We start from the raw sequence: 11,529 nt of genomic DNA on the forward strand, positions 1-11,529 counted from the left end.
GGAGCACTGGGTGTGTGGAGGAAGGGGTCTGTGCTCCCCCAGAAGCTTTTCTGGAAGCATCCCTGCCCTGAGCTCAGCTGTCTCTTCCCTTAACCACTGAGTGAGCAGAGGGGCCTCATTAGCCAGGCTCCCCTCAGCATGGCCCTGCACCACATCAGTGCCAGAAGGGCTGGTGGAAGACACTGTCCTCACCTCAGAACGGGGTGGCCTTGTCCTCATCACATCGTCCCAGAGCTGATGCCAGATGGCCTGTGTGGAGAGGCCTGTAGGGAGCAGAAAAACCATGCGTCTTGTCACTGCCAGGGGCCCCTTAGGCTCGGGGCAGGCAGCTCTCCCTGGCATCCAATGCCACTCTCTACCCACCCCATGCCCCTGCTGGTGTCTCTAAGTCTCAGCTCCCTCCTGGGGAATGGGTATAGGGATAGCCAGGTCTGCTCCATCCATTCCATGGGGAAGGGTATGGCTGTTACCTGCTGCAGGACAAACCCAACCTCCTGATGTGGGGTGACAGTGACAGCTCACCTTTCTTCTGGGCTGCATGTTCAGCCCTCTCCAGGTAATAGATATTGAGCAGCGGTAAGATGCCTTGAAGTATGGGACCTGGAAGAGCTGGGAAAACCAAGACAAAGTGCTGGGCTTGGAGGCAGGAGATGGAGACGGGGGCCTCCCTCCACACATCTTGTTTCCACACTTGCCCCATTCCAGAGTGGGGAAGCCTTAGAGGGGAAAGAGCCCCGACCCTGCAGCCACCTCCGCACTCATGAAGCACCTTCAGAAGCATCAAAAGGGGATGCTTGGCCAGAGGCCCCAGAACCCGTCCCCTCTGAGGTTCTGCCAGAGTCATCCTTCTCCTAGAGAGCCTGCTGAGTGCAGGGGTGAGTGCATCTGTGCCAGCATTTTGAGTAGCTACTGTGCGCTGGCGCTGGTGACATAGAGGCTGCCTTGGCCTCCACTCTCAAGGAGATGATATTATGATGTGTAAGCAGATAGGCCAAAGCAGCCCTTCCTGCTTTTCCTCTCACACAGCTCCTGTCTCCTTCGCCAGTGTCTTACCTCCAACTCTCAGAATTTCTACTTTTCTTTAAAGTTCAGCTCCGGCACCACCTCCTACATGAGGCTTTCCCTGCTCCTTCTAGCTCTAGAGCCCCCCACCCCCTCGCCATGACTGTCATGAAAAGCCAGGGAAAAGCGCATCCAGGAGAAGGTGACCACCAAGGCCAGAGGCTGCAGACAGGTCAAGAAGGCTAGGACCAAGATCCTCCACTTGATTCAGCAAGGAGTGACTTCGTTAATGATTTTGGGGAGAGCAGTCTGGATTGCAGGATGAGGCCAGAAGCCAGACTCAAAGGAGTTAGAAGAGAGTTAAAGGAAATTGAGGAGTTTAGCCCTAAAAAGATGGCGAGATCAAGGGAAGGGTTCTGAGGATGAGGGAGACACGGCATGTTTGTGGGTGGCAGGGAAGCAGCCGGTAGACAGGAACAGGGTCCCTTGTGGGTGCAGAGGAGTTTGCTTTAGCCGGGAGAAGGGCCTCTTCTCTGAGACAGGGGTGAAGGGGGAGAGAGTGGCAGAAGCATCTTGGAGCATAATATTAGGAGGTGGGGAGAAGAGGGAGATATTGGTGAGTGACCTCAGGTTTTCAGCTGATAGGAAGAGAGGAAGGGGGGCCAAAGGAGGTTTGAGGAAGGATGAGGTTTGGAAGAGCCACCTTGGAGGGCTGAAGAGTGAGTGATGAGGGAGGTGTGGTAGGATTGCCTTGGTTATGTAACATAAATCTACAGTGGACCCACTCACTCTTGGCTTCATGATTTTCTCCTGCTTTGTTCAGCAACACGTGAGTAGCAATAAAGCCAGTGGATGGCGAGAAGTATGCCAATGGGTTAGAGTAGGATCTCCAGAAGAATAAAGGGGCAAGGGACTCACGAGAAAAGGCCAGAGAACTGGAGCATCAAGGGGTCAAGACAGGGATAGGAGGAGAATAGAGCAGTGCAAGGGGGATGTCTAAGAATTGAGGGTTTGCGGGAGTGGAGGTCACAGCGAGGACAAAGAGCAGGGTTTGGTATTGGAAGGCAGAGGGAGAAGCGGCATCACAACAGATTATGATCGATACAAGAATTTCAGAGTTCACAAACATGGAAGGGAAACATTCACGGGTAACAGTGAGATCAAGGGTATGACTATCTTTGTGTATGGCTGAGGTGGGGTAGAGGAGGAGGGCATGGGAAATGGATGAGATGAGGAAAAGTGCGGTTAGGGCATTTGAGAGAGTATCAATACATATGTTAAACTCTTCTAGTTTGAGAGCAGGAGTGGGGGAGGAAAGAGACTGTGAGGCTGGCACTGAGCTTACTGAAGAAGGGGAGATACTGGGGGTCTGCAGAAAACAAATAGCAGGCTTTTGACTGGGTGACAGATATTGCCTGAATGAATCTCAAAGGAGAGGATGTGATGATGGGAGAGAGAGTCGGAAGTGAAAATGGAGAGCAGAGAATATTCAGAGTCCCCTACCACGACCAGTGCTGGAAAGGGATGAAAGCTATATTAGCAAGAGGGAGCCAGATCTCAGTGAGTGTACTAGAAGACACAGGAAAAGATTTAAGATGAAAGTGAATTTATTTTGTAGGGAGCAGGCATTCATTCCAGATGTATGGATTGGAAGGATGTTAATCACTGACAAATGAGTTCTTATAAATTAGTATTATCCACAGGAGCTCCTCTGCCTGCCTGAAGCTGGGTGGAAGAAGGGTAAAGGCAGGGCAGGCTCAATGCTCTAGAAAACTTCTAGCCTGTAAGTTACAAAGAAGGTGCCAACCTGCATTGGTAAGGGGAAGGCCCTCTCCTGGGAGTTCCATATGCCAATGAAATCAGGGGTTCATGGCTAACCTATACGCACACATACGTACATACGTATACATATATGAAGTATCCCTCCATAGAAATCGGCTCCTTGAGGCCTGTTTCATTCCTGCCTTTGTTATGGGGTCCTTTTGTGTATAGATTGGACTTGATGCTGCTAATGTCTTTTCCAAATCTCAACTCTGGTTTTGTGACTGTCCATCTTGAATCTCAATAGGAATCACATCACAATATACTCAACAAGTGACTATGTGGCCTCTGCTTGGGAAACCTCTCCAGGCTCGGAGCTCACCCCCTCCCCAGGCAGCATCGTCTATGCTGGATCAGCTCTCAGGGAGAGGTCTCCCTTAAGCTTCCCCACATTGCTCCTGGTCCTGCCTCCTGGAGCCCTGCAGAGGCCCGGCTGATGTCCTCCTCCCCAGAAAAGTCGTCCCTGAGCCTTCTCTTTCCCCAGGCTACACTATCGCTCCTCCTACGAAAGGGACTCCAGGCCCTTCCCCAGCTCATCGATGTCCTCCTTTAAGGGGAGGCGTCTTAGGCTGACCACGAGCCTCCACAGCGGGAGGCCTGTTTGGGACTTCTAACTGGCCCGGGAATCTGGGCTCAGTCTCCATGGTAACAGTGCCCGCACTCGGCACTGGCTCCAATTGGGCCGCCTCTTGTTTCCATGGGAGCGCTACTTCCAGCCCCTCGGAGGTCCCCGGTTTCCATAGTAATGGGCCGTCCGTGGCCCCTCCCCCTTACCAAGTCCTCACTCACCCCACACCCCGCTCTCCAGGACACCCATGTTGGCGCTCACGGCCCAGCCGCATAGCACGAACAGCGCCGGGGGGCCGCTGGGCTCTAAGTCGGCCGTGGGGTTCCTTTCCCCGGAAGAGGCCTCCATGGCGGCCGCCGTTATGTACTCACGCAAGCTCAGGCTTACGCTGACGTCGCGAGGCCTGGGGGGCCGCCATATTGGGCAGTGGCTCGTGCCTGCGCAAGCGCGAAACTGCCTGCCGCCATCTTTGATGAGGTTGGAGTGTACCACAGGACGCGCTTTGCGGGGAGAGGGGGAAAGGTCAGTCCCGCTGTTCGGGCGGCCACGAGCCTGCAAACCCGTTCCTGGCCAGAAGAATCGCTTAGACCCTCCGTTATATTCGAAAGACGCCCTTCTCCTGCTCCCGAGACCCCAGAAACAGCGTCGGGCGCGCCACCCACCCCCTTGAGCGGTGCCGTTGGAAAAGGCCACCTTACTTCCGGTGGTGGACTGGATATCCGGTCCGTGACCCTGGCGAGTCCTTCTCGGCCAGCAGGGAGGAGTCTTGCTTGCGGAGTTTAGAGCGGACGTTAGGCATGGTGTGGGGGAGCGACAATAAGGCGCTGGGCGGCGGGGACCCCGAGAAGGTGAGGAACGCAGCGGGCCTTGGAGTCTCGGGGTTGCAGCTTCAGGTTTCCCATCGTTGAAAGGCCTGGAATTGCACCTTTGCTAGCGCGCTTTGAGCTACCTCAGGCCTTCGGCCTCTAACGGGAGCGGCAGCCGAGGGAAGGCTCCGAGGTTCTGAGGGGCCCCCGGTCAACCTAGGGGAGGTCCCTAGTGGAGGATCTAGGGATCCATCTTTCCGTAGATTGGGAGAGGGGAGAGGGCGGGGTTCGGGTCCCACACTTTCTTTGGGGATGCCCCGGCCCGCCTCCCTTCGCCGAGAGGCCACACAAAGAAGGCGCAGGTGGCAGAGGCGGGATGTGGACCCAGGGCCCTATGTAGGGGCAGGACGGTGAACACGGGGACGCGTGATTCGAGGCCGTTTGTCGGAAGAAGATTTGGGGGTCCTAGCAGACTGCAAGCTCAGCAGCGGGAGTGTGAGTGATCACCTTTCCCTCCCCCTCTGCAGCTTTTGACCCTGCTGACCCCGCTCTCCTCTGGGGCTCCCCGCGTGACCTTCTCCGAAGGATCTTCATCCAGGCCCTGGGTCCCTCGGGGCCCGCCCGCCTGCTGCTGCTGCTGCCCTTGGCTCCCCTCCCCCCGCAGCCCCGCCCCTGCCGCCCATCCTCGGCGTGCCCTTCGGCCCATCGCCCCCCGCCAGTCATTGCGCCCCCGCTTCCATGTAGGGAACCTGGGGGTGTGCGGGGACGCGCCTCCAGGGCCACATCCTTGACCCGGCCATCACCTGCAGTTGCTATCGTGTCTTGTTCTCACTGGACCCCCCCCCCATTTCCTCCCACTCGGCACCTTCCCTGCTCACCCCACCCTGTTCTGGCTTCACTTCACCGGATCCTTCCTTGTTCCTCTGTCATTTTACCATCCATACCTTTCCCAGTCGATACCTATACCTTAGATTATTCCCGCTATTCATTTTTTTTGTTTCTGAATAGGTTGAGAAAAAAAAAAAACTAAAAAAAGTCACCTCCATACTAACTGGTTTATGCTGCAGATTTATCTCCTGCAATCCCAGCCAGCCTCTCTGCAGCAAGAGTCCGTCCTTTTACTGCTCCTAATTGATTCTCTCTCCACCGCAGCTGTTGCAGACCTTCTCTTTGTCCTCATTCCCACTCCTCCCTTCTCCATCAGCTGATTACCTCACCCTCCACTTGATCAAGAAAGTTCATTAGGCTCTCTCTTTTCTCCACTTCATCTCACAATCCCTTGATGTCATCTCCCATTCATTTGCTCCAGTTGCTGAAGAGGTGGCCTTTCTTGTCTAGGCCTACCCTCAAGGCACCCTTGAGCCCATTCCCTTCTTTCTTCTCTACAGCTCCACCCCCATCATCCTCTTTCACTCCTTTATCTTCAGTTTCTCCTCCTCTACTAACTCATTCTCTGCTGCCTGAGGCTCCCCCCATGCTTAACCCTTTCTAGACTGTCTTAGAGCTCTCAGCTATTGCCCTGTGTGTCTCCTCCCTTTTTCAGTCAACTCCTAGAAGCTGCCTGGGCGTGCTGCTTCCAGCCCCTTGTGGTCTGCCTTTGACCTCTTCACTCAACTGCTCTCTCCAAGATTCATGTTTTCTAAGCCAAATGTCTTCAGTTCCCTTAAAGGCTCCTCATTTGATTCAGTACAGTGTAGTGAAGGGGTGTATAGTGGGAGGAGCACTGAAGACAGTCCATAAGCATTGATTTAGGCACCTGCTGTGTGCTAGAGACTGCTAAGTGCTGGAGATATAACTGCAAGAAAACGAAAGAGCCCTTGCCCTCAAGGAGCTTACATTCTAATGAGAAGACTGCATATAAAAGAGAGCTGCAGGGTGGGTTGGGGAAGGTACCTGAGTGGCATCAGGGCAAAAACCAGAGAGAGGAAAAGAAGGGTGGCTGGCCTGGGGCCTTTCTTCAAAACGAACATTCTAGGAAGACCTCCCCCATGGTAGAGAGGACCGGGGTGGGGGTGGGGCCCAGTTAGAAGGTTTCAGAAACTGAGGGAAGTTACAGAATGAGAAGGCAGCAAAGACCCAAGAGACAAGCCAAGCTAGGGCAAGGAATGAGAGCCAGGACCTGGGTTCAAATGCTGGCTCTGCTCCTGGGGTGTTTGGGCAGTGCTTTTTCCTTCTCCAGGCTTGTGTATTTATCTGTAAAATGGGAGATTGTTCTCAGTCGTTTATGATGTCCCTTTGAGGTCCGAGTCAGTGTCCCCATAATTGGCTGCCAAGATCTGGGAGCTTCTTTAGGAAGCCTGGACCTGAGCGCCAGGAGCCTCTGCTGCATTGGTGCTGTAGTGCTTTGGGGAAGCCTGGGAAACTGGCCCGAGAAGGGTTGGGGCGTCCAAGATAATGCATTGGGGTGGGAGAGATTCTGGCCACATCAGGCGCTGCTTGACGTGCCATCGAGGCTGTTGGAAATGCCGACTGCACCTGGAAGGTGTTGGTGCTGGTTCCAGTGTCTCCCCTCGTGATACGTCTTCTCCATGTCACAGTTGCCCGATTCATCTTGAGCCTCCTGGTTGCTCAGAAACCTTTAGTGAGAACACAAGCTCCCCAGCCTGGCCTTTTAGCTTTTTTTAAATTGGTGTCTTGTTTCTGCCTCACATTGGTTTCCAAATATATCTCTCCCTTCCCATAAGTCTTTCCTCATTAAAGAGGGGGAGGGGGCAGCAATTCAGCAGAAACAGTTGGTCTGCCCATTTGTGCAGTATTTCACACTCTTGTTCCCTCCTGCAGCGTGGGGGAAGGAGGTTCATTTTCCCAGTTCTCCAGAGCCAGATGGCCATGAAAGTGCTGTAGAGTGTAGTTCTAGTTGGTGTTTTGGCAGGTTTAAATGTTTATTGATATCTTTTGATATCACCTTCCTATCTTTCTCCTCTCTCCCCAGAGCACCATCCCTGGTAACAAAGAATTGAAAGGAAAACGAAAAAGCAGTTCAGCCCAGCTAACCCACATGTCAGCAGAGTCAATGTGTGTGTCGTGTCCCTAGACTGGAGAGTTAGAAGGGAAGGCAGGGTCATCTGGTCTGTCCCTTACCCCCTGTAGAAATAGCAGTAAACTCTGACAGCCAGCATTGGTCCTCCAGCTTCTACTAGATCTCCAAGGAGAGGCCAGCCTGCGTTGGGATACCTCAGCTCCCCCATGCCTCCTGGGTCTGCCCTCTGGAGCCAAAGATTCTTCTCCATCTGATGGCCCTGCCTGTACTTTAGGGCACTTGTCATGTTTCCAGGTCCTGCCACTCTTGTCCTCATGTGTCCCAGACCTTCACCATTCCTGGTTGTCTTCTGTACCCTTGGAGTTTGTCAGCGCCCTCCTTAAGCACGTGGTGCCCAGAACTGGACAGAGTGATTCTCCAACCTTCCTTTCCTTGGGAGCTCAATCCCTCTGCATACAGCCGGAGACTGACCTTGTGTTTTTGGTTTCCTTGTCACGCTGTTAATTCACTGAGCTTGCAGTTCCCTTAAACTCCCAGATCTTCCCTTTTTTGCCTCTCCATCTTATTTGTTTCAAATTGATTTTTGAACCTAAGTGCAAGAATTGACATTCATCCCTGTTGAATTTCATCTTATTAGATTTAATCTAGTGCTGTGGCTTGTTATCCAGTATTAACTCTCCCAACTTTGGGTGAGATACTTCGAAAAGCTTTGCTGAAATGTCATCTCCCTCATCTCCTGGTTCAGTAATACAGTCTGGCAGCACCCAATCTGGTGTCACAACCAGAATCTCCTGAGCCTCACTGGAAACAAGCACATAATTCCAGAGTTCAGTTTCCTCTATTTTATGTTGTTGTAGTCATTGTGTAATCTATTGCATGTATTTGTTTCATTCTGCCTTAGTTTGGGTCTTCTTGTGATTCTGTTTTCATATTCATCTCTTACAGTGCATTAATATTCCCTTACCTATAGTTCTAATAATAGGTAGTATTTATGTAATGATTTAAAGTTTTCAGAGCAGTTTACAAATATCTCATTTGATCCTCACAACCCTGGAAGGTTAAGTGCTATTCTTTCTGTTTTACAGATGAAATGACTTGCCCAGGGTCACACAGTAAGTGTCCGAGGCCAGATTTGAACTCAAGAAGATAAGTCTTCCTGACTCCAGGCCTGGTGCTCTAGCCCCTTCACCACAGCTTTGTTCAGCAATACCCTCAGTAAATGGCCTCATCTTTTGTCTGTAGTTCTTTGCTGCCATACAGTGGTAACCGGCTCTCAAGACCGGCTGCTTCAGCCCCCCTTTCTTGTATTCACTAAGCTCCTGCCACACTAGACCCTTTGCTGTTCTGGCAGTCAGTGCCAGAGTCGACTCTGTTTTGGGATGAGCTCTCCCTCCTCATCCTCACCTGTGCCTCTCAGAATTCTTCTCCCTTCAGGGCTGACCTTGGGGTTCCATTTCTTGATTCTCCCACTTGTCCCTTGTTCTCTCTGGCCTCAAACCACCCTGTGCTTCCTGCCCTGTCCCCAGGAGAGTCTGTTAGAGGGCAGCGATGGTTTCATTCTTGTCTATGCCCCCTCGTGTGTGGTAGGCCCTCTTGGATCGAGTTTGACACGTTCTGGACTTTAGTCAATCCGTGTGAACTCTGTCACTGCCCAGAGCCCACACGTTGGCTTATCCAGCATTCCAGACACAGTCTGGATGTCTGTCCATCCATTATCCATCCTTTTTCCCACATTACCAGTCTGGTTTCTCTTTGCCCGACAAGATGTCTGGGCCTGGAGTCAGGAAGGTCTGAGTTCAAATTTGACCTTGGACATCTACTAGCTGTGTGACTTTGGGCAAATCATTTAACCCCATTTGCCTCAGCTTCCTCATCTGTAGAATGTGGATAACAATAGCACCTTCCAGGGTTGTTGGGAGGATCAGGTGAGATGAGAGTTGTAAAGCACATAACACAGTGCCTGGCACATAGGGAGCGCTGTCGAAATGTCAGCTGTTAGCATGGTCCCACCGTTTCCTTCAGCATCATTCACTTCTCTCAGAGTTCTGGAGTCTCTACGTGTTGGTTGTTGCCCTGTGTGCTGGACAGCCATGAGCTTCTGTTCTTGAGCGTGGCGGCGACTTTGTGGCTACACAGATGTTCACCACATCTTTGGGCTCGCTCAGTTTCTGGTGCCTGGGCCTTAGTTTCCGCCTTTTGGAACGCGTGTTAATGCCGACGCGGAAGCCATCATGGTGCGTGGTATCTGTTGCAGCAGCAGGAGAGGCATGGAGCTATTTGTAGGCAAGAGCAGGAGGTTGGGAGTCGGGACCCTGAGGCAGTGGGCCTCCATTTTGTCCCTGGTTTGGTGACCAAGGATGGTGATGTGTGGTAAGGAGAGCGATTTGGGAGCCCGGAGGTACCACAGCAGCAGGAGCCAGGTGCCCTGTTGAACTCTCTGCCACTGACGGCTCTCCTTTCTCTTGTAGGAAGATGAAGGAGAGGAGGAGCAAGAATTGGTGGTGAGGACTGTTTCACAATAGAAACCATCCTTGTAAAAGCTGCAGGTTCAAGCTGAGCTAAGTGCATCGATGGGAGGGACCCCTCCTGTCATTGGGGCTGCAGGGGAGAATCCTGGGAAGAAACAGGAGGCCTTGTGGCCGTCATAGCAAAACAGATGGGGTGCCTGGTGTGGGAGGGGTCACACAGCCGGAGAACATTGGCCGGCCAAGCCAGGCTGAGGGCATCTCCCTGTGCCAACTGCTGGTAGTGCAGCGGCTGAGGCCCCGAAGTCCACCATGGTCAAAGAGAGCCCAAGATCCCAGAGGCAGCCGTAACTCCAGCCCTTCCTGGTAGTGCCTGCTCTATACAACGGACCTTGGACGTCCCCACAGATGGGGACTGCCCTGCTCTTGTTGGTTCCCCCACATCCGAGTAGCAGGAAGGGGAGTCCAGTCGTCCCAAAGTGAGGTCTCCCAACCCTGTTCTCTAGGTGAGACCCGGCCTCATGCAGCTTTCAGGGCCTGAGGCTGAGGGAGGGTCTGTGGGCAGTGAGTGGAGGCCTCCTCTATCCCTGACTCTGCCTTTTGTGTCTCTCGAGGACCCCCTGACCACTGTGAGGGAGCACTGTGAGCAGATAGAGAAATGCGTGAAGGCCCGTGAGCGGCTAGAGATGTGCACGGACCGAGTGTCTTCGCACCCTGACACTGAGGAGGACTGCACTGAGGAGCTCTTGGACTTCTTGCATGCCCGTGACCACTGCGTGAGTCACCACTCCTAGCCCGAGGACTAGGCAGAGCAGGCCACTTCTCTGTGGCCCCATCCCCTCTCTGGGCCTCAGTTTCTTCCTCTGTAAAATGAGAAGGTTTGACCCAGTAGCCTCTGAGGTCCCTAGAACTAAGGACTTCCCTGGAATTCCCGGAGCAGCTGAAGCACGTGGAAGCTCAGGAGACAACCTGCCTAGGGTTGGCCTGGGGAGCGGAGAGCACCCAGATCATACCTGGTGGGTCCTAGGTGCTAAGTCTTAGGACTTGGCTGTCAGCAGCTTCAGGGGCAGTACTGCTTACTTGGGTTTTCCTGTGTCCGTAATGCCCAGCAGTGTCTGGCCCCTGGTAGTGCTCGGTGCTGCTGTGTGGTTCAGTGGTTAGAGCGCTGGCCGTGGAGCCAGGAAGACCTGCCTGAGTTCAGATATGGCCTCCACCTGTGTGGCCTGGGCAGCTCCCCTGCCCTCTCTGAGCTTCGGTGTTCTCACCTGTATAATGGGGGCCCACGTCACAGGCACAGCCTGAAGGTTGACCGACCTCGCCGTAGCTGTCATTGTGGGGGGGGGGGGGTCATTCCATGTGTCTGGCACCTCCTCTGAGGCGCTGCTCGGCCTTTTATTTGGAATGAAACGGACCCGTGAGGGATCTTTGCTCACCTTGCTTTTCCTTCTGCCAGGTTGCTCACACACTCTTTGAAAGCGTGAAATAAATGTGTGCGGCCGTGCCAGCTGCTCCAGGCTCTGCTTGGGGGGCGTCTCAGCAGCATCGTTTCCCGTCATGTCACCTTGGATCTCACACACTGTCGTACCGTGTGTCCTGTTATTCTGCATGAGGCCTTGTGGCTCGGGCTTGGCCCTGGAGTCCGTGTGACCCACAACAGCTCCATTGGAATAAAACCCAGTCATCTGTGGAGGTGTCTCCTGTTGTTTCTGAAACCCCACTTGAACCCTTCCTAGGAGGGCCCCTGGGGCCAGCAGAGGGGGGTGTGATTTCCCATAGGAATGAGAGGTCATAGGAGCATGTGGTGGGTCAGGCCCCCTAATCCAACCCCAGGGAGCTCACCATGGGGCTGTACAGCTCTGAGCCCAGCCCTTGCCGTCGGCCTTCTGT

At 53.5% G+C, this 11,529-nt stretch overlaps 2 protein-coding genes across 2 annotated transcripts in view; one reads left to right on the forward strand and one right to left on the reverse strand.

Annotated features, from left to right (window-relative positions):
- LRRC41 (leucine rich repeat containing 41) overlaps positions 1-4,190 on the reverse strand; it is an 11,757-nt gene extending 7,567 nt beyond the window's left edge. Inside the window, 6 exon segments of the mRNA XM_027837958.1 lie at positions 193-263; positions 523-609; positions 3,613-3,799; positions 3,801-3,848; positions 3,893-4,010; positions 4,090-4,190. Coding sequence (XP_027693759.1) covers positions 193-263; positions 523-609; positions 3,613-3,799; positions 3,801-3,848; positions 3,893-4,010; positions 4,090-4,190 — 612 coding nt within the window.
- LOC114024891 (cytochrome b-c1 complex subunit 6, mitochondrial) lies at positions 4,115-11,329 on the forward strand. Its single transcript, XM_027838112.1, has 4 exons — positions 4,115-4,239; positions 9,646-9,678; positions 10,257-10,418; positions 11,096-11,329. Exons 1-4 carry the CDS (start codon positions 4,189-4,191, stop codon positions 11,126-11,128), a joined length of 279 nt encoding a protein of 92 aa, XP_027693913.1. The 5' UTR covers positions 4,115-4,188; the 3' UTR covers positions 11,129-11,329.
- Positions 11,330-11,529: the final 200 nt, after the last annotated feature.

This window comes from Vombatus ursinus, unplaced genomic scaffold (genome assembly GCF_900497805.2).
Source record: "Vombatus ursinus unplaced genomic scaffold, bare-nosed wombat genome assembly UNPS02014825.1, whole genome shotgun sequence".
NCBI lineage: Eukaryota > Metazoa > Chordata > Mammalia > Diprotodontia > Vombatidae > Vombatus > Vombatus ursinus.

Coding starts and splice junctions, on each gene's coding strand:
- LOC114024891 (XM_027838112.1), top strand. CDS start 4,189: ATGGTGTGGGGGAGCGACAATAAGGCGCTGGGCGGCGGGGACCCCGAG. Junction 9,679..10,256: donor AGGAGGAGCAAGAATTGGTG/GTGAGGACTGTT, acceptor GTGTCTCTCGAG/GACCCCCTGACCACTGTGAG. Junction 10,419..11,095: donor TGCATGCCCGTGACCACTGC/GTGAGTCACCAC, acceptor TCCTTCTGCCAG/GTTGCTCACACACTCTTTGA.